The sequence below is a fragment of the Giraffa tippelskirchi genome, chromosome 10 (assembly GCF_054371585.1).
Source record: "Giraffa tippelskirchi isolate mGirTip1 chromosome 10, T2T-mGirTip1v1.2.pri, whole genome shotgun sequence".
Classification (NCBI taxonomy): Eukaryota; Metazoa; Chordata; class Mammalia; order Artiodactyla; family Giraffidae; genus Giraffa; species Giraffa tippelskirchi.
The window spans coordinates 78,637,341-78,663,291 of NC_137284.1; the positions used below are offsets into that span (position 1 = coordinate 78,637,341).

A 25,951-nucleotide genomic window follows, 5' to 3' on the forward strand; every position below is an offset into this window, starting at 1 on the left:
CCATGGACTGCAGCACACCAGGCCTCCCTGTCCATCACCAACTCCTGGAGCCTGCTCAAACTCATGTTCATTGAGTCAGTGATGCTCTCCAACCATCTCATCCTCTGTCATCCCCTTCTCTGCCCATCTTCAATCTTTCCCAGCATCAGGGTCTTTTCCAGTGAGTCAGTTCTTCCCATCAGGTGGCCAAAGTATTGGAGTTTCAGCTTCAGCATCAGTCCTTCCAATGAATATTCAGGACTGATTTCCTTTAGGATGGACTGGTTGGATCTCCTTGCAGTCCAAGGGACTCTCAAGAGTCTTCTCCAATGCCACAGTTCAAAAGCATCAATTCTTTGGTGCTCAGCTTTCTTTATAATCCAACTCTCACATCCATATATGGCTACTGGAAAAACCATAGCTTTGACTAGATGGATCTTTGTCAGCAAAGTAATGTCTCTGCTTTTTGATATGCTGTCTAGGTTGGTGATAGCTTTTCTTCCAAGGAGCAAGCGTCTTTTAATTTCATGGCTGCAGTCACCATCTGCAGTGATTTTGCAGCCCCCCAAAAATAAAGGCTGTCACTGTTTCCATTGTTTCCCCATCTATTTCCCATGAAGTGATGGAACCAGATGTCGTGATCTTGGTTTTTTGAATGTTGAGTTTTAAACCAGCTTTTTCACTCTCCTCTTTCAGTTTCATCAAGAGGCTCTTTAGTTCTTCTTCGCTTTCTGCCATAAGGGTGCTGACTCATATAACCCACAGAGGATATATGCTCCCAGATACCAAAAAGACCTCTAGGGAAGGAGTGGCAGGTTAGATTGGTTAAAGATCATCATATTTGGACTGTCCCTGTGACCTGCTTTTGGGTCATATATCTATCTACAGTCCAGAATATAGGCTGATTTTTTTTTTTTTTTTAACTAAAAACATCTAGTTTCCTTCCTTAGTAGAAGACTAAGTGAATGGTAGGTACCATAAGGCTTGATGGCCTGTGCAACACAGTGCAATAAGCACAATGTCAGCCTGCTTAACAGGCTGATACACCTACACGTCTGTTTCATACTAGGTAATGTTAAGACTGTTGACATTTCAGTGGTTATTTAAATTCATTGTTTTTTAGTTTTTCAGGATCCTTCTGAGTCAGGAGGAGGAAACTTATCAGTTCTTTTTTTCCCCCAAGGAAAATCTGAAGTCATAGGAGCTTAAATTATAATTCTATGAGCCACAGATTTCAGGTGTTGATGATAGTTACACCCCTCCTAACTTTGGTGTCGATTTTGACAGTTAAAAAAGCAATGAAAGTATGTTTTGGTAAATACTTTATCTTATCGTAGATGTCTGTTTTGATGTACAGAGGTACAAGGAGAATACTGATTTCATTTGGGAGACAGCATTGTTTTTAGAGTAAGGCAAATATGGAATGACTACTAGCACTTGTTTCTGGCCTGCAGTTGTAACAATTTCCTTGATTTTTTTTTTTTTTTTATTGAACAGTTGAAAAAAGATGAGTGTGCTGCACGAGCCTGGAAATGAGACTGTAACTTCAGAAATCTCATTTGATGTCTTGCTTTGCTCTTATAAATGGCACATACTTGGTGCTCTTCTGTATACTCAATCACAAGTTCTTAGACTTACAGTGGAAAAATTTAAATAATTGAGGATATAACTACCAATAAAAACATTCTTATTACATCAATTATTACTCATTTCCTAATGTTAATACTATTAGCACCCCATTTTAATATTTATTAAATATTTCTGTTGGAAGTTTTCTACCCTCTCCTTTCTTTTTGCTGAACTCTACATCTTAAAAATTTTCACCATTTACTTTTATTTAATATTTTAATATAAGTTGATTGTCTTTGTTATTTCTAATATTAAAAGTCTGGAGGCTGATTTCTCTATAAGTTATTATTTACCTTGAATCTCCAAAGTGAACATTATTTCGTTTTCCATTTCAAGTAGACTGCTTAATAATAAATACTGTATAGGAATTGTTTTAAAATTCTTGAATTTAATATTTTCATAGATGTTAAAGTGGTTTTAACTATCATTAATGGAACCCATTGATAATGTGTCCTATACCTGTTCCAAATGATTATTTTCACTGAATTGATCTTCAAAGAGACAATTTAAGCAGTACTACTTAATTGAATTACCTAGAATTAAGCAGTATCCCTATAAAGTGTTGTCTTTAGATATTCCTTGGATATCACTCATGAGAAGCAGCAAATATTTATATTAATTGCTGATTGAAAGATGATAAAAAATATTAATATTTTTTCTAGTAGCTAAGTAGATAAAGTAGTAGAAATCTTGGGTTGCTATATTGAATTGAAATGATACTGTTCTTGTCATGGTCCTTTCATGAATTCTGCTGAGTCTCCCCTTCCCCACTGTCCCTATTTTTATCAAGTGTTTAATGATTACTGAAGAGTTATTTGTCTGAATCCAGTGCTCTGTTCTCAGAATTTGTGTTCTCAAATTGTAGCATGGGAATGTTTTATAATACTGATGCCAAAATAAAAGTTGACTTAATTGACCAGATTATTTGGACTATTCCTGTCAGTGAAATGATAAGCTTTGAGGACTTAAAACTTTCTAGGGGTCTTGGCTCACCACTTTGACATCGTGGAGAAATAGGAGACTCTGCCCCAGAGAAAAAGGGATTCTGCATGTACCCTGCTAAAACCAGACAGGAGTAAGAACAGCGCAGTGAGGACCATCCTGGCTGCAAAGGCAGAAAACCAATGGCGCCATGTTTTACAGAACCATCAGATTCAAAAGGTTTATGCTGACTATCTGTTTCTTTTGGCTTCACCACTGCACACTTGTGGGACTTTTAGTTCCCCTACCAGGACCCTCAGCAATGAGAGAATGGAGTCCTAACACTGGACTGCCAGAGAATTGCCTCTAAGTACCTTTTCCTGCTCACAACTCTGAAGTAGACTCATCACTGAGCCTAGTGTCTGGCCCATTGTGTATGGAGAGAGTCCTACACGATCATCAAGGTGTTGCATATGATTTTACAAGACTTGTGCATAAAAGAAGTATAAACCTTATGGGAAAATGTTGTTACATTAAAAAATTAGAGAAGTTTTTGTAAGAGTACATCAGTGGTGTTTGTCACCAGCAGAGTGTTGTACAAGTAGTGTACCGAAGTCCAAGAGTGAGTACTGCTGAAATGATCAGGAGCATCTGTCAGAACAGAATATCCACAAAGGACAGCAGTAATCCCAGGTGGGTTGGACCCATAGCTGTATCCCCCAGGGACTGACATTGCTGGAATACAAGTATGGGTCAACATGGGTGTGCTTTAAACATTCTTAGTTGTCAGTATAATAGGTACTAGTGCTAAAACCAGTGTTCTTTGCAGCTTATGCACATTAGGTATTTCTCACACCTGATTGTTTGCAGGCAGTTTGGTGGTCCTCAAGTTCAGACAGAAGAGATTAGAACACATTCTGAGGTGAATTCTCAGTAGAGTGCCTCTTAGAATGTTTCCCAAAATAGGAATATTGATAGCCTCTCTTTTTTTCCTTATCAAGCATCTCCATAACACACTTTTGTAGTTTTGTTCTAAAGTCAGCCTCACAGCCCTTGTACGCCACATAGGAGTGGTACCTGAAGTTCCCCGCTTCAGCGATCAGTTCCTTTTGTGTTTAATCGCTGTGTCTGCAAGAAACCTTGGTGAAAATACGACTCACCGTGGGAGGGGTGACTTCAGAGTCACTCTCATAAGCCACAGTCAGCCATAATTATTACCAGTTAACAGATGAGTCCCCTTAAAAGACTGAGAGAAGACAGAAACAAAGTTGTAGGCATTTGATTGAGGGCCTTAGGTGGGAAAGGATAAGGAGACTAGGAAAGATAAATCGGTGTGGTGTTTTGAAGGATTCTAGTCATCCTGGAATTAGCTAGAGGGTAGTGGGTACATAAACGCAATGCTAGGGGGGCAAGAGTCAGGCTGAAGGAAACCAACTGGGAGTGAAAGAAATTATCACTATTTTTACTATATCATGTCACTTGGAAATTACTATTGGCTACCTTTGGTAATTGTTCATATGATCCCAAGGCACAGTAAGAACTATTATTCTAGAAATATTAAATCGTGCTCAGATAGGTTTCTTGTGATGATATTCTTTGAAAATTGGTAATCGGTATAAGAGATAATTAACTTCAGCTGTTATAAATGACAACAGATTGTACGACAGTGTATTGTACAGTCAGCTGGCTGTAAAGTGCAGTTTAACCAGAATTTGAAAGTTTGGGGTTGGGCAGCAGCAGGGATTGTGAAGGATATATATCACAGTCCTGTCCCTCAAACTCAAAGTGTATGAGGTGTACACAACCTTGAAGCAGTTAGAGAACACGGAGGCTGAGGTCAGTGAAGCAGCCACTGAATGTAACCAGTTAAAAGTCGTGATACTGATAGCTTACATTGAAGGGTGTCAGATTTGTGATCTCTGAAGAAGAGAATTTAGCTTCAGGACCAGAGACAAGGCTTGATCACTCAGAGCTTTTGTGTAGCAGTTTTATTACAGTGAAAAAGGGATAGAGAAAGCTTCTGATAGAGACATCAGAAGGAGGCAGAGAGTGTCCCCCTCAGTCTTATCAAGACCTTATATACATTTTCAACTGGTTGCTAACAATAGAAAGGTCTTACCAGGCCCCCTCCCACAACATAAGTCTTAATAACAAGATTAGTCAGAAGGTTCCTGTTAAGAACGAGAAACATGTCCTCGAGCAAGATACATTGTTGTTATATAATCAGTTCAGTTCAGCTCAGTGTCCCACTCTTTTTGACCCCATGGACTGCAGCACACCGGGGTTCCCTGTCCATCACCAACTCCCGGAGCTTATTCAAACTCATGTCCATTGAGTCGGTGATGCTATCCAACCATCTCATCCTCTGTCGTCTCCTTCTCCTCTGGCCTTCAATCTTTCCCAGTATCAGGGTCTTTTCCAGTGAGTCAGTTCTTTGCATCAGGTGGCCAAAGTATTGGAGTTTCAGCTTCAGCATCAATCCTTCCAATGAATATTCAGGACTGGTTTCCTTTAGGATGGACAGGCTGGATCACGTTGCAGTCCAAGGGACTCTCAAGAGTCTTCTCCAACACCACAGTTCAAAAGAATCAATTCTTTGGCGCTCAGCTTTCTTCACTGTCCAACTCTCACATCCATACATGACTACTGGAAAAACCATAGCTTTGACTAGATGGACCTTTGTTGGCAAAATAATGTCTCTGCTTTTCAATATGCTGTCTAGGTTGGTGATAGCTTTTCTTCCAGGGAGCAAGCGTCTTTTAATTTTATGGCTGCAGTCACCATCTGCAGTGATTTTGGAGCCCAAAAAAATAAAGGCTGTCACTGTTTCCATTGTTTCCCCATCTATTTGCCATGAAGTGATGGGACCAGATGCCATGATCTTAGTTTTCTGAATGTTGAGCTTTAAGCCAACTTTTTCACTCTCCTCTTTGACTTTCATCAAGAAGCTCTTCAGCTCTATTTTGCTTTCTGCCATAAGGGTGGTGTCATCTGCATATCTGAGGTTATTGATATTTCTCCCCGCAATCTTGATTCCAGCTTGTGCTTCATCCAGCCCAGCATTTCTCATGATGTACTCTGCATATAAGTTAAATAAACAGGGTGACAATATACAGCCTTGACGTACTCCTTTCCCAATTTGGAACCAGTCTGTTCCATGTCCAGTTCTAACTGTTGCTTCCTGACCTGCATAAAGATTTCTCAAGAGGCAGGTCAGGAGGTCTGGTATTCCCATCTCTCGAAGAATTTTCCACAGTTTGTTGTGATCCACACAGTCAAAGGCTTTGGCATAGTCAACAAAGCAGAAATAGATGTTTTTCTGGAACTCTCTTGCTTTTTTGATGATCCAGCAGATGTTGGCAGTTGATCTCTGGTTCCTCTGCCTTTTCTAAATCCAGCTTGAACATCTGGAATTCATGGTTCACATACTGTTGAAGCCTGGCTTGGAGGATTTTGAGCATTACTTTGCTAGTCTGTGAGATGAGTGCAATCGTGCGGTAGTTTGAGCATTCTTTGGCATTGCCTTTCTTTGGGATTGGAACGAAAACTGACCTTTTCCAGTCCTGTGGCCATTGCTGAGTTTTCCAAATTTGCTGGCATATTGAGTGCAGCACTTTCACGGCATCATTTTGTAGGATTTGAAATAGCTCAACTGGGATTCAATCACCTCCACTAGCTTTGTTCATAGTGACGCTTCCTAATGCCCACTTGACTTCACATTCCAGGATATCTGGCTCTAGGTGAGTGATCACACCATCATGATTATCTGAGTCATGAAGATCTTTTTTGTACAGTTCTTCTGTGTATTCTTGCCACCTCTTCTTAATATCTTCTGCTTCTGTTAGGTGCATACCATTTCTGTCCTTTATTGTGCCCATCTTTGCATGAAATATTCCCTTGGTATCTCTTACTTTTTTGAAGAGATCTCTAGTCTTTCCCGTTCTATTGTTTTCCTTATTTCTTTGCACTGATCACTGAGGAAGGCTTTCTTATCTCCCCTCTCTATTCTTGCTATAATTTGGCCTTGGAGTACAAGATGAAGCAGGGCAAAGGCTAATAGAGTTTGCAAGCACCCTCTTCCAACAACAGAGGAGAAGACTCTACACATGGACATCACCAGATGGTCAATACTGAAAGCAGATTGTTTATATTCTTTGCAGCCAAAGATGGAGAAGCTCTATACAGTCAGCAAAAACAAAACTAGGGAGCTGACTGTGGCTCAGATCATAAAGTCCCTATTGCCAAATTCAGACTTAAATTGAAGTAAGTAGGGAAAACCACTAGATAATTCAGGCATGACCTAAATCAAATCCCTTATGATTATACAGTGGAAGTGAGAAATAGATTCAAGAGATTAGATCTGATAGACAGAGTGCCTGAAGAACTATGGAGGTTCATGACATTGTACAGGAGGCAGGGATCAAGACCATCCCCAAGAAAAAGAAATGCAAACAGGCAAAATGGTTGTCTGAGGAGGCCTTACAAATAGCTGTGAAAAGAACAGAAGCTGAAAGGCAAAGGAGAAAAGGAAAGATAGACCTATTTGAATGCAGAGTTCCAAAGAATATAATCATTAGTACAGAGCTTAAGGAAAAACATACCCTTGAGCAAGATGAGTTGTTTTGTTGTGTAATCATTAGTTCTGGGCTTGAAGAAAGTTGGTCTTAGGCAAAATAGATTGTTGCCATAACAACTCAGATCTAAAGAAAAAAACCATCTTATGTGATTAAGGTGAAGGAATGCAGAAAAATAAAATATTTGTATAAGGAGGGCCCCAGACTCCTTATCAACCTACCTCAGAATTAACTCTCTCAGTACAAAATAGAGAATGACAGCAGTGGTGGTCTGAAAAGAAGAGAACCCTCTGGGATGGATTTGTCCAGCAAGCTTCATAGAACTTCTCGAGGGAAACTTACTGATACGATTTAGATAGATAGAAAGAAAGAGAAAGAAAAGAATATATTTAATCCTAAGTATGAATATATCTTAATTGTTAAATTTTTTCATAAAAAGCAAAAGCATATAAAATATTAACTGAATGTATTCTAACTTTTTCCTTTAAAAATATAGATATAGGTGTACTTTTCATGAAACTATGTCTAGGAATGCTGTGGCCTCTGGCATAAATCTCCTTTCTCCCCTAGTTTTGATTGATTTTCTTTCAAAATGATACAAAATAAAGTTCTCAAGTCTTTATTTCTGAAAAGTTTCTTTCATACTGCATTTTGGTTATCTTATTAAAATTTACATGTGTAGTGTTTCTCTTATTTGAAGATTCATGTGTTTTCAGAATGTAGATTATATAAAATCAGTCTTTTCTCTTAAGGGAAATATCAGGCTGATATTTTCGCCTTAAGGCATTTGAAGAAAAAGACTACATTCTATCAACTCAGGAAGCTTTCCACTTCCTGTAGCAGTGTCCTACAGCTGAAAAATCACACAAGATGTAATGAAGTGCTCTGTCGTCAACTCCAGGCTTCAGTGTGGTGGGAATTCAGAAAAAGGAAATCAGAGTAGCTTGCAAACAAAAAGTCTTGATCCTGAAAAAAGTCTAGAATGTGATGTATCACAGCAGAGGCAAGAAAGGTTGAATGGGACCAGGAAAGATAGGACTTTATACTTGGGTATGTCTCTATAGTATGTGGGGATGCATGCATAGGTGATTTGTCAAAACTTAAATCCTTCCACCTGTGTTTTTTCTAGACTTTCCAGTTTTCTCATTTTCATATCTTCTCACCAGCTAAGCATAGAACCTTGCCTAGTTCAGTTCAGTCACTCAGTCGTGTCCAACTCTTTACGACCCCATGGACTGCAGCACGCCAGGCTTCCCTGTCCATCACCAACTCCCGGAGCTTACTCAAACTCATGTCCATTGAGTTGGTGATGCCATCCAACCATCTCATCCTCTCATCCCCTTCTCCTCCCGCCTTCAATCTTTCCCAGCATCAGGGTCTTTTCCAGTGAGTCAGTTCTTCCCATCAAGTGGCCAAGTATTGGAGCTTCAGCTTCAGCATCAGTCCTTCCAATGAATATTCAGGACTGACTTCCTTTAGGATGGACTGGTTGGATCTCCTTGCAGTCCAAGAGACTCTCAAGAGTCCTCTCCAACACCACAGTTCAAAAGCATCAATTCTTTGGCGCTCAGCTTTCTTCATAGTCCAACTCTCACATGCATACATGACTACTGGAAAAACCATAGCTTTGACTAGACAGATCTTTGTTGGCAAATTCATGTCTCTGCTTTTGAATATGCTATCTAGTTGGTCATAACTTTTCTTCCAAGGAGCAAGTGTCTTTTAATTTCATGGCTGCAGTCACCATCTGCAGTGATTTTGCAGCCCCCCAAAATAAAGTGTCAGTGTTCCCATTGTTTCCCCATCTGTTTGCCATGAAGTGGTGGGACCAGATGCCATGATCTTAGTTTTTTGAATGTTGAGTTTAAGCTAACTTTGCCTAGAATGGATAATAAAACTTAACTAAATTAAATTATATTTTTAGGGTAACAATTTCCTGCTCACACATATGCAGTGTGACTCTAGTGCTATTCATCCATCTGTGCTAACATGAAAGCTCCATGTGCTTTTACCTTGCCCATAGTCCATGTGTGCAGAGAGACATAAGTTATTCTTCCTCCACCTACAGGCCCCAGATTGGGAGTGGTCCCATCAGTGGAATAAGACCTGGCACTCATATCCACTAAGCTGACAGGCCTGACTTCACATCCGTTGTTTTCCCCTCTCTGCTTGCTTCTTCAACTATGCACATCTCCTAGGCTGTATATAACTTATATAGTATAAGTTATTAAAGGGCAGACATTAAATCACATTCTCTATTTTGGATGAAGAGTAGGTTGAAGGAATTGGGCATATTTCCAAGGGAGGTTGACCCGTATACACACAGGAAAAAAATACCGTAAACTCCCCTGCATGCAATCTAAGCCAGATGATAAAGGTGCATTTAACACCTGACAGATACATATAATGAGATCAAGTATAAAACATTATTATTTATGTGAAATGAAGTCTTATTTTTCATTCTAGGTAGAAATTCTTGCAAAGAAAGATCATTTCACTTATCTGCCTAGAAGATGAACTATTAGGCAGAATATTGTATATGTCTAGTATTTATCAAGTATGGTGTTTAACATGTATAGTGGAAGAGTTGGAAAAGATTTAAAAACTTTGAGGACTTCTAGAGAAATGAGAGCCCAAATTGCAAGTAGATAGAAGCATTGCCTATTCCTGTGTGTCACACACACACTGCATACACACTAGCTAATCAGTTCCCTTGGACTTAGGGTTCTGAGAGAGCAGTTTAATTCTTGAGTATGAAGCATAACCAAGCCCTGTGTGACTTAATGATCATCCATTCCCTACTCAGGTCCTTGAGTAGTACTGGAAAGTTAGAATTATTGTTACCAAGCTCTTTCAAATTACTTCACTCTTCTGAACCTCATGTCCTAGTGTCTATGTAAGTTTATTGAGCTAAAAGAAGTAGCATTTTTGTTTTTTCAGTTCCAGCATCTGCATGGGTGAGTAGATGTTAGAGACCATTTCAAAGAATGTCTGACCAACTTTCTCATCCTGAAATTAAGGAAGAGCTTGGAAACATGTTCTTAAACATATCTTTGGAATTGTTTGCATATTACTTTCTAATATCAAATAAATTGGGTATAAGAGTGGCAAGACTTGAGGTTCACTAAATATAACATATCTAATTAATAAAATTGTATTTCTCTGCTATTCAACCTGGTCAGGTAGGAATTATGAGTAATTTGCATAATATGTAAGAGATTAACTTTGTTTGCTTTTGAGATATTGCTCCCTGTAGAATATTCTATTGCTTACTTTTTTCCATTCTGTACTATGTCGTTTCCTTAAGAAAACAAATTTCTAAAATATTCTTCCTCAGTTTTTCAAATCCATTGAGTAAAACTGAAATTTCAGGACGATGTTTACCCTACAGTTTTCTGTGCCTACCAATAAACATACCACTGAGTAGCCCGGGGGACTCAATAGACCCTACTTTGAGAATAAAAAAGGATTAAGGCTCTGTTTTTCTGGTCACCTAAGAAGCAGAATGTTTACCATTCTGGGAATCAAGATACTCTACATCAGGTGCTCTTTTTCCTGAAGAGATCATTTCTTATGTTCTGTGATGCTTTGATGAGCTAGCATGATAGATATCAGTCAGATTTTCCCAAAGGGAACTCAGCATTAATGAATCACACACAGTGCTTTGTTTGATAAGATTAGGAATTGTCTGGATTTCAGTCTGACCCAAATTATTTTCAGCCGTTTTCAGAATGCAGCCAGAACACTGTAGCTTCTTTGCTTTAAAAGGGGGAGGATCCAACAAGCTGTAACTTTGGAAGCATTCCCCCACATATTTTCACAGAAGAAGGGCACAGGCTTCAAACAAAAAGTGGTGGTGCTGTCAGCAGCCTTTTTTGTGATGTGCTGGTAGGCGCTCATTTCTTCTCATTGAGAAGGAAAAGGTTGAGCTTCCAGATTACTCAGATTATCCAAGTATATCACAAATATCACAGCTTTAAGAGTCTGGCTGACTATACTGACTCAACTGAATATTTACAAAAAAATATCTCTCAGAAGTCTACAAAATGCCTTCTGTCTTTAGACATCAGTAGGATAATGGCAGTTAAGCTTCAAATTATCCATTAATTCTTTACATCACTATATATCTGGCAAGGAAGGGATGCACATATTTCCTTTTTTAAAAAGTCTTTCTTTAACAGTACTACTTATTTTAGAATTTTCTTGTATTATTATCCTCAGTAACAGAAGGAGTAGAAGATTGGGTGGTAGTGATGAATGCAAATGTATTATAGTTTATTTTAGAGCCAGAAAACACCCAAAGCCATCTCTGTCTTCCTCTTGCCTTCTGCCACAATTAACCAGCATTCTGAAGAGGAAATCACACAAAATTAGATAATAGTTTCAAGCCCAACATTCTTATATACTGATAAACTAACATATTCTTATGTTTTGTATGTTCTCAGCTGTATCTTTGCTTCCTCCTTTTCAATTATATTTTTCCGTCATTGAAAGCTTCCTGTCCTTTCCTATTACAGGATTATAGCTGGACAGACATCCGCTGCCCCTTTGAAAAACGAAGAGATGCAGCATGCGTGTTTTGGGACAATGTAGTTTACATTTTGGGTGGCTCCCAGCTTTTCCCTATAAAGCGAATGGATTGTTATAATGTCGTTAAGGATAGCTGGTATTCCAAACTGGGCCCTCCAACACCTCGAGACAGCCTTGCTGCGTGTGCTGCAGAAGGCAAAATTTATACATCCGGAGGTTCCGAAGTTGGTAAGGACTTATTCAGTATTTGTATTTGTGCTTTAAAGCCAAGTGTATATATAGGCTTTTATATCTAAATAAAGAGTTGGTATTATTTGTCCAGATAGTTTTTGACATAATTTAAATACATAGCTGTCATATTTTAGAGCACATTTCCCTGAAGGTTTACCTTACTCTGTATAAATCATTAAGAGAACTTCATCTTAAATTATGTTAATTATCCAATTTCTGTCATGATAAAGCTTTCATTGATGTCATCTGGTGCCGTGTGGATTAGTTCTTTTATATACCTAATTTTGGAGAAGGGAATGGCAACCCGCTCCAGTATTCTTGCCTGGAGAATCCCATGGACAGAGGAGCCTGGTGGGCTACGGTGCATAGGGTCACAGAGTTAGACATGACTGAAGTGACTTAGCACAAATGTACACATGCATACATATTTGCTTTAAAGATTTCAAATTTCAGAATTTGGCTTACTTGTAGACCCTTTAAGATTTCTTTATTATAGCCAAGCTTTTAAAATCTATTATCTTTGCTTTTTTTGTATCAGAAAAAGGTAAGATGAATCTTTTTCATTTGCTTCATGCTTTCACTTTTTAATGTAATGACTGGTAATGGTATCTTGGGCTTTTTGATCCGAACGGTGTGTGGGTATGGGTATAAAAACCATTCTCATTGATAATTTGTTAGTGTCTACTAGTGTTCCTTTTCTAAATGAATATTCTACATGCAGACTAGATGCATATTAGATTCTATATGCTTTCATCTTTTCAAGTAATTTCTTTAGCTAAATAATGGGCTTATAAAGAAAACTAGGAAGACCAAGTAACTATAAGGTATGGAATTTAAATGTTAGTCTTTTTATTTTCTTTGATGATTTTTATATTAGCCCAAAGAATGTTTTACTTTTGGTCAGCATATTTATTTTTTACTCCCCACCCCCAAATGTTTGTAAAGTGAATACAAGAAAGGTTATATTTTCTAAATGTGACTTCAGGAGGTGACCTTTCCCCTCTTTAAAAGCATTCTTCACAGAATGTCTAATACAGCATATTTGAAATAACAATAAATCCTAAATATAGTAGGAAGTGTTTTATAGATATACTTTTTGTAGATAGTAGATAACTTCATTTCTTCATCATTTACTCTACTTAGTTTTTCACTTAATTAGTAACTTTTTTTGTATCTACTATATACTGTGTATTTCCTTTGTGTCAACCGACTGAATCTACTAGATTGGAAATGTTTAAAAAGTTAAAAAGAAGTTATTGCTAGTTATGATATTACTTCTTCCATTTGGTATTCTTTGATCTTTGCTCTTTGTAGGCTTTGGTTTTGATAGAGAATTACAAGGGTGCTATTGTTTTTAAACATTAGAAAAGTCGAGAAAACTGGGAGATGAACAATAATTTCATTAAGTTCTAACTTCTTTTTTTCTTGGGAAAGAAAAACACATTTGACCTTTAATATTATCATTTCTTAAAAAAACTCTTTACTGAGCTCCTGTAATGTGCAGAAGTTGTAAAACAGGATGAGTGTGTTTTACCATTAAAATGTATAATCAAAGAACACCAGAAACATACAACAATGCTATGAGTGTATACTGAAGAATGGACTGGCATGATTTCAGAGCCTACTTATACAACAATATTCTCTACACCGCTGGTAACAGTGAGGAAGAATAGTTTTGTTAATGATGCAGTGGCTATTCTAGAACACTAAATGACAATCCTTAGGATACTCTCAAATCGTAGTTTTATAATTTAAGGTATGGATTTGCCATCTGTAAATAGCTGTTTTTCTCCTCTATAGAAACATTTGACGTTTAGTTAATTCCTATCATGCATAACTGGGCTGGAAGACATACATAACGTTTCTTACTTAATATGAAAACCTTTTGAAATCAAACCAGTTTCTTTTCTGAAAGTTTAATTATCAATTAACAAGGCTCTCTGACAGATCCTTTTTTGAATATTTTCCAGGGTCTATACAAACAAGGATAGCTTTTTCTTAAACTATTTCTGTTTTGCTGCTGCTGTTGCTGAGAATGGAAAAGACTCTACAACCCTCAAATCTTTCCTCTAGGAATTAATGATTCAGCTCCTCAGTCAGCTCACTCCAAGCTCCCACCACTACCACACACCCCCACACACATACACACACACTAAGCTAATCAAGATGGGGTCATTTTCTTATACAGGAAACTCAGCTCTGTACTTATTTGAGTGCTACGATACGAGAACTGAGAGCTGGCACACGAAGCCCAGCATGCTGACTCAGCGCTGCAGCCATGGGATGGTGGAAGCCAATGGCCTGATCTATGTTTGTGGTGGAAGTTTAGGGAACAACGTTTCCGGGCGAGTCTTGAATTCCTGTGAAGTCTATGATCCTGCCACAGAAACGTATGTATCATCAATTTAAAAATATTACTTCACTATTAACTGTATTCTTTAAGCTCCAAGGAAGAAAATCTCAAAAGGCAGAAGGAACCCAACAGAAGGATTTTGTTCTTATATTAAGAGTGTATTAATACATACACTTTAGAATGTGCTAGGTTTAGGGGCATGTGTATAGGTTGGACCCTTCCTCTACACCTTAAGAAATGACTTGACCTTGTATCTTGTGGGAGCCCCTCTCTTTCTTTCCTGCTTGTGCAATAAATGCCTGAGGATGAGCAAATATGACTAATTCATCAGACTCAAAATGCCTTTTTTTTTTTTTGAGATATCAGGAAATGTAGAGAGGGGAAACAATGTACAATCAGTGGTAAATTTGCCTTTAATTGTAAATATTATATACTGGTTCATAGCTTTAATGAATGATAGCCCTAAGTATAATGTCTTTTTTTAAAATTTGTGCTTACTAAAGTATGTTTGGATTCACATTAAATAAAATTATTCTTAATCAACTGGGAAGTAAACTCCTTTTAAAAAAGCAAAATATAAAGAAATAAACGGTTAGCCAGTTTTTTCTGATCTTGTTAATGACAGAACCCATCCAGTACAGGCAAAGGAAATGCACCTAGTTATTGAATAGTGGGAGTGGTGGTAAGTATAGTGTAACTGACTAATGAGAAAATGAACACAGGTGATATTCCAGTCAGACCTTTTATTATTAATCAGAAACATACACAGACCTTTAATAAGAAAATTCACTTGTTCATTTGAAAGGATTGTTCTTCCTTTACTAGAAAAAATTATTGGGTAAATATGTTCAACTTAAATGTTATGCCAAAGAACTGCACCAAAACTCTTGTGCTCAAGGTTTGTATTTAGAAAATACTGCTGGGCTACAGAACATACAAATCTTCTACTCTAGCTATTGCTTTTTTTAAGTTAAGAGTAAACATTTAATTATAAAATATGATTGTCATTTGCAGCTGTTTATTTGGCTTCCCACCTACTTTTGAAGGATTTATGGAAGCAAAACCATTAACTCTTTTCCCAGACAAAAGTGCGGTTGCAATTGTTCTTTTCTCATTTTTTGCTCTACTAGTCTCCCATGTTAGGAACAGAATTGAAAGAAGCTTATCTTGAAACTTGGGGCTTCCTTAGTAGCTCAGACAGTAAAGAATCTGCCTGCAATGTAAGAGACCTGGGTTCACTCCCTAGGTTGGGAAGATCTCCTGGAGAAGGGGATAGCAACCCACTCCAGTATTCTTGCCTGGGAAATCCCATGAACAGAGGAGCATGGAGGGCCACAGTCCATGAGGTCACAAAGAGTCGGACACGACTGAGCAACTAGCACTTCTATCTTAAAACTTACCTTTTGCTAAAGTGTTGAGACTAGGAAATCTCTTGGGATCATCAAACCTAATACTTCTCAATGTTTTTTAAAAATGTACCTTTGTACTGGCCAGGGCTCACTGGGGATGCTGCTGCTGCTGCTGCTAAGTCGCTTCAGTCGTGTCCGACTCTGTGCGACCCCATAGACGGCAGCCCACCAGGCTCCGCCGTCCCTGGGATTCTCCAGGCAAGAATACTGGAGTGGGTTGCCATTTCCTTCTCCAGTGCATGAAAGGGAAAAGTGAAAGTGAAGTCGCTCAGTCGTGTCCGACTCTTCGCGACCCCATGGACTGTAGCCTACTAGGCTCCTCTGTCCATGGGATTTTCCAGGCAAGAGTACTGGAGTGGGGTGCCATTGCCTTCTCCTCACTGGGGATACGCCTTATCCTAATCCTACCGTCCATCCAGCCAGTTAGCTATCCAGCCCCTCTTGTCCTCAACGGTAGGAGCAGGGTGTATACAGACGGTCCTCCCTCCTGTACCAGTCTCTACTTTGCCTCCCATAAATTCTATACTCAGAAAGCACACAGGTTGGGAAACTGTAATCTCATTCACTCTGCTGCCTAATTATTGTTTCTTAAAAAGGTCTTAAAAGTAGAACCCATACCATATAAACTCCAGGCTTCTAAATGTTGAGATCTGTATTCAGGCAGTATCAGTGTAAATGAATATATTCTTGTTCACAGTAGCGGGAGAAAAGTATAAAGGAATCTACAACATCAATATTTTTTAAAAAACTAGGTGAATATAATCAGTTTGGGGAATATTTTTAAACTTACACAACCTAGCATTTCTTTTGTATGTATTGAGCTTATGTATTAAAATTGAATTCTGTATATTTTCTATTACATTTAAATTCCCTAAATTTTCCTAAGTGAAAAGCTAGTGTAAATTCTCTTATTTTATATCATAAAGAAAGGGGTACGTGTATTGAGGTTTTCCCAGTCAGATACTCTGTTTAATGCACTTTGACAGCTCACCGAGTGCAGAGCCTGTCAGAGGCCGAGTACAGGCTCTCCCACTTCTGAGTTGGACGCTGACCTTTTCCTCTTGTGTTTATCCTGAAAAATGGGAGGTCTTTAACCAAATGCTCAAAAAATGAGAGTAGTGACTGTCAGAACTATTTTTAAAATAAACCAGAAGTATGTAAATATAAGGCTACAAGAGTTGTTGATATTTCAGAGTTCTTCATTATGCTCTAAAAAGAAGAGTTATAAATAACCATATTAGAGAGTTACACTTACGCCAGATTCCCCCCCCTCCTTTTTTTTGTGTGTGGTTGTCTGGAGCCTTTTGATTTATATCGCCCGTTAAGAGCACCACCTGCACAATCACAGGCGTCAGTTATATGTCTGGGAGTTTAGGCAAAAACAGAGATTGAATCTCATAGAAAAAGTAACAAAATTGTGTGTTTAAAGCTACCTGTGAATTATTCTCCGATGTGTGTCCACATTATATTCTCAATCTCATTCTTTATAATAGAGCCTGTGAACACAGCAGTGTGCTAATAAGTTATTAATGTGACAGAATGATAGTAGTACTTTAGTTACTAGAGCTGCCTAAAAGTTCTAAGTGTATATTTAAAGATGGATGTGTGAATAGTAACACATAGGCTAATTTGCTAGAGGCCCAAGATAAATTTGTGTTTTACTTACTTATGTAAATATTAATTAAAACCACATATGACAGTATTAATACCTTATATTTCCTTACACATCTTCCCTTTCTTATTTGTTACTGTTCTACAAGTTATTGTGAACTATAGGAAGTGGATTTCTTCCAAAAACATGACAGTAGTCTCCAGATAGCCTCCATTTCCCATATTTTATTGGAGTTGAAAGGAAGAAAATCTCTTTTTACCCCACCTGTAAATCACTCAAAACCAGTTAACTTTTGTTTTCTAGCTTTTCAGATGTGCATATTTGTGTGTGTATACACGTATGTGAGCTGTAAATGGGCACTTACTTGGGTAACAGACAATTCATATAAGTCCTTTTACTTCTTGTGAACAAGTATACTAAACACTTTCCTTCATTTTTTTTCAGGTGGACTGAGCTGTGTCCAATGATTGAAGCCAGAAAGAATCATGGGCTGGTATTTGTAAAAGACAAGATATTTGCTGTGGGTGGTCAGAATGGCTTAGGTATGTGATATTAATCCACTGCTCAACATTATCAGTGAATTTGCTGATATTTCCTTATCCTAAATTATAAAAATGTTTCTTGAGATCTTGATACAAGCATTAATTACATACATCATTAAATTTATTTTTCTAGTTTCTGGGAACTAACATTTTATGAAACGTCGTAATACGTTTAACATTCCTGTCCATGAATGTAGGTAATAGCCAGCAGTCACTGTGACAGTCTCAGATGGCTTTTGTGTATTTTCAAATACCCTCTGGGGAATGGCATCACAATGGCTTAACAACTGTTGAGTGACAGAAATATCTGAACTTTAATACAACTTTTAAAACTTTTAAATTTAGGTTTTAGGTCTTGTATCCAGGCTCTGAACAGCACTGTTTCCTCAACATTTTTAAACACTTCATGAACATATCAGTATTACTCTTATAATTGATTAAATTTGATATTTTTATTTTCATAAATAATATTGTACAAAAGAATCTTAACTTATTGCTTTAAAAAAATTGTATTTATCTATTTTTGGCTGTGCTTGGTCTTCATTGATGCGCAGCCTTTTCTCTAGTTGTGGTGAGAGGGAGCTACTTTCTAGTTATGGTGTGCAGGCTTCTCTTGTTGCAGAGCACAGGCTCTAGAGCATGTGGGCTTCAGTAACTGTAGCTCCTGAGCTCTAGAGCTCAGGCTCAGTAGTTGTGGCACACAGGCTTAGTTGCTCGGCAGCATGTGGGATCTTCCTGGATCAAGGATCAAATTCATGTCTTCTCCTGCACTGGCAGACAGATTCTTTACCACTGAGTCACCAAGGAAGTCCAAGAAATTGCTTTTAATAATGTAGAATTTGGACTGAATCTACAGATAGATTCTACAAAGCTCATTTTAGTCAGTACCTTCAATCTTTAAGAATAACAAAGAAATAACTTCTTTTCCTTCTTCTGTCTCTTTCCATTGCTATTTTTCATAAAATGCTGACAGATAAATGGTAGAAGGAAAAAGAACGTTTGAATCATTATAATCAAACTTAATCAGAAAGAAACTTCACTGAGTGGTTTCCTTTTTAATTTTGCCACAGCAGATAGAACAATTTTTAGTTTTATAGAATAAATTTTAAGTATTGATGGTTCTAAAATGATAAATAAAAAATAAGTTAAATTCCTACTGTGTTCAAGTCAGATAAGAATTTAGATAGTAGATATGGAAGGATTCATTGTAAAATTGTTACAACTTTTCTGTATGTTTGAACTTTTTCATAAAAAATGTTTGGAAAAATATGAAGAATTATTACTTTAAGAGATCGTAGAATTGTTCACATAGTTGTTCATGTTTTATTTTTTTGAAGGTGGTCTGGACAATGTGGAATATTATGATATTAAGTTAAACGAATGGAAGATGGTCTCACCAATGCCATGGAAGGGAGTAACAGTGAAGTGTGCAGCAGTCGGCTCTATAGTTTATGTCTTGGCTGGTTTTCAAGGTGTGGGTCGATTAGGAAACATCCTTGAATATAATACTGAAACAGACAAATGGGTCGCCAACTCCAAAGTCCGAGCTTTTCCAGTGACAAGTTGTTTAATCTGTGTTGTTGATACTTGCGGAGCAAATGAAGAAACCCTTGAAACATGAAAAATGAGAGAACTTCAAGATTCATTGGAGACTCAAAAATATGGCCACCCGTACTTTGTTCCAAGAGTGCAGTAACAAAGTTTTAGTTTGGTGTTTTTGTTTTTTTTTTTTTTTCAGGGAAGTTTCAAGTAAAGTAAGATTCATGTAAAATAGATTTTCTTTTATATGGATTTCCTTCCTTAATTGAAAGACTGTATTTCAGCTGGCCATATAACCAAGAACAAATCTAGAGAGAAAACTTGTAAAATTATAGGAACTTGGTGAAAATATGAATTCTTAAGTGGATTTCACACTTGTGAGTATGATTATGGCAGAATGTGGGGCTGACTCATGATTGAAGCAGTCTCATGTTAGCTCTAGATTCTATTTTCATACATCATAGAAGTGCTACGTAGTTATGTCTGTTTCTCTTCAGTCAAAAACTAAGAAATAGTATGAATTGTAAGTCAAAAATAGTTCTGATGGAGCAGCTTAGTCTCATATAATTTTGCTTGTCTTCATTTGTTCTATTTAGTGCCAAATGTATTCCATTTTAAAAGCAAGCCAGAGTGAGTCAAAGCATACACTTGTATCTCATAAAACCTCATAAATACATTTTGGGAGTTAAAATGTAATCAACTCCTCATGAAATATATTCAGTACAATTAAATAATTCCATCTTTTTAACACAAAATGTCAAGCTTAGCACCCATCATTAATTTATGTCACTTTTTTAACCCAGGGATTAAAAAAGGATTATACCTCTTCAGTGCTCACTCTGTTAATATTACCTAGCAAAAGAAAGCTACTTATAGGAAATTCTAGGTCACTAGAATATCACTGAGAGTTATACACTGTCAATGTTAAATTTGAACTTCTTATAGATTAAAAAGGTACATAATTTCTTTTCCTTAGCGTAACATATCAGCAAATTTGACCCAGTTGTCTCTAAAAGTTTTGTAATTGAGTTAAATATTTGTCATATTAACTACTTATATGTGATCACTAAATCTTTTACAAACCCAACTGTTCATTTCTTTCCTAGTAATGTTTTGCCCTTTTACATTATGAAATGTATGGAATGAGCCATGTAAAGCTGTTACCATCAATGTTTTTAAACCTGATTATATTAAATATTTTTAAACTTCAAGTAGACTGCTAAGTTCATTCTTCACTTTAAATGTGTTAGGTAGGTTTTGTTCTTAACTTGTGAAGCAATGTTTCTTTTTAAATTTTTATTCTTCATATGAGGGTTATAATCTTAAGACCTAAAAATGTTTAAATGAAAAGGGGATTATAAAAGATTATGGTAGATATATTTCCATTTATGTAAGGTTTTATGTACATTACAGTTCTATTAATTTATGTGTCATACAATTCACTTGTTTAAAGTGTACCATTCACTGATCTTAAATATATGTACAGTTATGCAACCGTCACCCTAATTATGGAACACTGTCTTCACCATAAAAAGAAACCCTATACTTATTAGCAGTTACTCCCCATTTTCCCTGTATTACTTTCTAATGGCTCCTATAACAAGTTACCATAAACTTCATTGCTTAAAACAACAGAAATTTACTCTTTCACAGTTTGGGAAGCCAGAAATCCTAAATCAAAGTATTGAAAGGGTTGATTCCTTCTGGAGTTTCTGAGGGAAAAACTTCTCTTGCCTCTCCTGTAGCTTCTGGTGGCTGCCGGCAAGCCAGGGATTTGTTGACTTAAAACTGCATCACTCCAGTCATTGCCTCTGTCTTCACATGTCCTTTTTCGCGTGTGTCTCTCTCTGTCTTCTGGTACTGTTAGAAGTCATTGGATTTAGCTCACCCTCCTCATTGGTGGAGAGCATGGCAACCCATTCCAGTATTCCCTCCTGGAGAATCCCAAGGACAGAGGAACCTGGCGGGCTACAGTCTGGGGTCGCAAAGAGTCGGACATGACTGAAGCAACTTAGCACACACTTAGCATGCATGCACGCATGCATGCACCTCTTTATATTTTTTAAATTTATTTTTTAATTGAAGGATAATTGCTTTACAGAATTTTGTTGTTTTCTGTCAAACCTCAACATGAATCACACACCTCTTTATCTTAACCAATGACTGTCTCCAAAATAAGGTCTCATTTTAGAGTTTTAGGGAGACATTACTCAACTCAGTTCTATCTTCCAAAGGACCCCATCCCTAGGTAACCATTAATCTTTCTTTTTCTAGATTTGGTTATTCTGAACAATTTTATGTTGGGTTTTGACCTTTGCTCTCTGTTGGGAAAAACGTGTAATATTTTTGAGGGTAGAATACTGATTGGTCATATTGCAATTTGGTTGTATAATGTAGTTACTTAATATTACTTAAATAATTTCCCATATGGAATATACAACTGTTTAAGGTATTTTAAATAGATTACCCATTTCTTTAGGCTGTATCTGCTGACTAGAACGCAGTATGATAAGTATGCAGATAGCTTTGATGTAGATTATAATGAAGTGTGTGTGTTTTTCCTTAGTAAACTTAGTAATTCTAATTATTGTCTGTTTTCTGTCCTGGAAATAGTCTATGATATTGTTGACATCAGGATAATAAGTATAATATGTTGGTAAGTACATTTTCTATTGCTCTCCCACCCAAAATTCCTATCCTATAAAGTGCTCTATTTTCTTTTTAGTAGACATGTGATTGTTAATATTGTATTTTTTGCAGTGATACTACTTAGATGACATAACAATTCAGTTTATACTTTTGAAAATCACAGTGTGAATATGAAATTTTAATGTCTTGAAAAAAGTTGTAGCTATCAAACACATTAATTACAATTGTGACCTAGCTTTGAAAAACCTGAAAAATTAAGTCATGAAAAGGAGCCGTTTTTAAAAACCAGCAGTCTGTATTTCTGTTGAAATGTCACTCTTACTAACTAGAAAGCTTTTTTACTTTCCAGAGCTTTAGCCTCTTCTGATAACAAAGGTGTAAAATGGGATTCAAGGTCTGGTTTATTCAGTTCTTGTAGGGGATTTCCCTGTCTTCCAACCATCCATTGAATTTGTTAGCACTATCCATGTTTAATCTCCAAGAGCAGTTTTCTTTTTATGATTGTCCTTTTCTACAGCATGTTGGTCTTGTTTCAGGTTGTCCTTAGGACATTTTAGTTTGCTTGTGTGTGTGTGTGTGTGTCACTCAGTTGTGTCTGACTCTGCAAACCCAAGGACTATAGCCCACCAGGCTCCTCTGTCCATGGAATTCTTCAGGCAAGAATACTGGAGTGGGTTGCAACGCCCTCCTCCAGATTCAGGGGATCTTCCCCACCCAGGGATCAAACCCAGGTCTCCTGCACTGCAGGCAGATTCTTTACCATCTGAGCCACCTTAACATTACTTATGCTATTGGTGTGTTTCTCTTTCTTCTCATTTCTTTTTCAATTGCTTTGATCTTTCCTGTTGGAATCTTTCCTCAAATATCTAGTCCTTGGCTGTGCATTTATATTTAAAATGAGATGTTAAAAAATTGTGAACTTTAGTGTACAAGTGTGAGCTGAAGTGTCAGAGAACTTCATTGTATGATAAGGAAATGGCTGCCCATTTTTGTTGGAGATTGGTAAAAGATCCATAGATACTTTTCTGGGATGTCTGATTCTCCAGAAAAAAAAACTTCCAAGCTCCCACCCTTTGCGAGGGGGAGAGCAAACTAGGAAGAGACTGTCCTCCTGGCTGAAGGATTTCTGAGCTCAGGCAAAGCACCATTCAACAGGCATAGTTTGGTTCCTCTTTGTCAGTACCATAACTTGCCCCTCTATATTTACGTCCTGGACTCTGAAGCCTCTTTTCTTACCTTTTTGTAAAGAAAAATACCTATCTCCCATCAGGTAGGGGTGAACAGCTCACCCTTTTGCAATACCTGGTGGTTCTTAATTCTTGAGGCCTCTTAATTTTCAGCCTTCTCTGGGGACATCAGTTGTCCACCTTAAAGGAATATGACTCTTCCTCTAAGAAATTTACTATGTACTCTTCTATGTACATTCAGTCTTCATAAATTGTGGTTTGAAATTATGGTTATCTCCTAGTATAATCAAAGACAAAGTTTTTGCTTGTTTTCCCTCTTATTTTGAGATATTTTCAAGCGGAAAGGGAGGCAGAGGTATTTTTATTCTGTCACCTTGAAATTAAACGTTTTCTTCCTATGGCCCCACTCTCCTGATTTCCATCTACTCCTCCCCTATCACTACTGAGTTCTACATTCCTCAGCCCTTGACTCTCATCATCTCACACAGCACTTTATCTTCTCCACCCTCACCCTCATTTAAAGCTTCAGCCTAACTGGTATTATTTTAGGTCTTTGAGGCCAGCAAAGTCCTCATATATGCTGGCATCTGCATGGATGAGAAGTCATTGACCACAAAGAGAGATTGGTTACCACAAGGGGACTGCTCAAAATAGATATGTTAAGAATAATGGCAGCCAAGTTTCTCACTGTGAAAGAGGGAAAAAAAAAAAAGAGGGGAAATAAAATGAATTCTGTGATCTTGGTGAAATTGGAGGCTATCAAAGTGTGAAGTCATACATATAGAAACCGAAATGTGCATTGATGTAAATGTGTCTCTCTATAGTATATATTCTCTAGCAATGCCCATGAAAGGATTTGGGAACAAAGATATCACAGAAGCAACGAACAAACTTAAGAGCTCAGATCTTGGCTTCTAAGTACCACCAAAAAACACCCAGGTCTCCTTGGAGAGCAGGGAAAGTGTCATATGACCCTGGAGCATCTTTTAGACCAGAAAGTGAAGTGCTCAAAGAAGCATGAGATGTTTCAATTGGGAATGATTTGTACATGAAAATAAATGATAGTAACAAAGTATAACCCAGTGAATAAAATTGGAAACTCTTAAGTCCATACTGACAGGAATAAATAAATGAGTGAATTAAAAGTTTGGTGAGGAATGAGGTTTTACATACTTTCAAAGTCTCTCCCTTTTGTTATTAATAGCAAAGAGAAAAAAAGTAATTTTACAGTGGAGCAGCTTGCCAGATAACACCTGAAGTGATCAAAGTGAACATTACAATTAATGGGACAAACTGATGTGCACAACTTGACAGGTGCATTGTGAAGACCATGGATGCCAAAGATGCATAATCTAAATCTAATTAACAAAACACTTAAGTCTGCATTAAGGAAATTCTATAAAACTGCTATAATCTTTAATAGAGTCAAGGTAATGAAAGTCAAGGAGAGACTGAGAAAATATTCCAGAATGAAGAAGCCTGAAGAAATATGAGTAAGGCAATGGTAATTTTGAACTGCATCTTTGTTGCTTAAAGGACATTACTGGGATATTTTTAAGGCAAAATAAGAATAGAATCTAAGGATTAGTAGTATGCAGCAATACTAATGTCCTGATTTTGGTTATTATATTGTGGTTAGGTAGAATGTCCTTGTTTGTAGGAAATAAAATAATTGGGTGGTGGGGCATCAGGTCTATAATATAGTCTCAAGTGGATCAGGAAAACGTTCTTTGTATTACACCTACATGTAACTCTCCCACAATTTTTTTTTTCAAAAGATATGAAACGAATTTTAAAAAAATATATACTAGATTGCACCAGTTATTCTCAGTGCTCTGTAGATTCCACTGTCTTCAAAATCCAAAGTATATGAGCAAGAACAATGGCTAATCTTTTTATTTTAAACTACCAGGGACAAAACTGTAATCCAACAGATCTATCGACTCATTGCGAGCAAGGAGACGGCACACTAGAGGAACTGTAGTGTGTCTCACCACACAATGGAAAAGGTAGTTGTAGGATTAGTGGGAAAGGTAGAGTTCAAGTAAAATCTAAATGAAACAGTTTTGATACTCCCAAAGCATAGCAGAGCAGTGGAATGATTCATCAACACCAGACCTGAAGTGAGAAGTGGATGTAGGGTCATGTTTCCTTGGAAACCACGTACCGTTCTTTTCAGGAATCCCCCTATCCGCAGCTCTGCACCTGGTTAGAAATAGAAGCTGCTTCTCTGTGTCAGGCGTCTTAGATCCTCTAGGCAACGAGTGGAATGTTTCATTATTACTGATAAAAGTTCACATAACAACGTTCACGTGGGTTTTAAAAGAACAAAGTTTCTCTGTGTAAGAATGTAGTACTCACCCAAAGATGCCGGTTGTTATACTTTTAGTTGCAGTTTGTCCTTAATCTTTCCTGTAAACGTTACTTCTGGCTTACATCGTTACCCATCCTGATGAACGGCTGGCCAGGTTTATACTAAGCAGTTACAAATGAAAATACGACTATGCTTCTCAAACCACAGCTAATACTCCTCCCAGAGCTGAAGTCCTTGGTTTGCCTGACCAACTTTCTCTCCTCTCATTTGAGATCTCAAGCCTACCTACCTCGAACGAGATCCTGCGTCAAGCTCTTAAGCGCCTTTCTCCGCAAAGACATTCAAGCGTCCCGCCCTCCCAACGTTACGCTCAGGGCGTGCGGGGCGGGCCCACTCTTGTCAAATCTTATTGGGTAAAATCCTCGCCTCTCATCACGCTATGGGCGGGACAATAGAGATAGGGCCTTTACCAGGCGCAAGAA

The 25,951-nt window shown here is 37.5% G+C and overlaps 1 protein-coding gene and 1 long non-coding RNA gene across 21 annotated transcripts in view; one reads left to right on the plus strand and one right to left on the minus strand.

The window, feature by feature from the left end:
* KLHL7 (kelch like family member 7) overlaps nt 1–20,530 on the plus strand; it is a 56,688-nt gene extending 36,158 nt beyond the window's left edge. For 18 of the 20 annotated variants that reach the window (XM_081536423.1, XM_081536434.1, XM_081536427.1 and 15 more), the window contains 4 exons: nt 11,621–11,861; nt 14,053–14,254; nt 17,683–17,780; nt 19,118–20,530. In XM_081536423.1, the coding sequence (XP_081392549.1) occupies nt 11,621–11,861; nt 14,053–14,254; nt 17,683–17,780; nt 19,118–19,401 (825 nt within the window). In that variant the 3' untranslated portion in view covers nt 19,402–20,530. The remainder of the gene's footprint in view (nt 1–11,620; nt 11,862–14,052; nt 14,255–17,682; nt 17,781–19,117) is intronic. The other 2 variants (XR_014067442.1, XM_081536438.1) reach the window with 2 other exon arrangements.
* LOC145524369 (uncharacterized) lies at nt 4,503–25,779 on the minus strand. Its single transcript, XR_014067445.1, has 3 exons — nt 25,517–25,779; nt 7,325–7,444; nt 4,503–7,229 (listed from the first exon to the last, which is right to left on the minus strand). It is a non-coding gene; the product is annotated as an uncharacterized LOC145524369 (long non-coding RNA).
* Between the last annotated feature and the right edge of the window lie 172 nt (nt 25,780–25,951).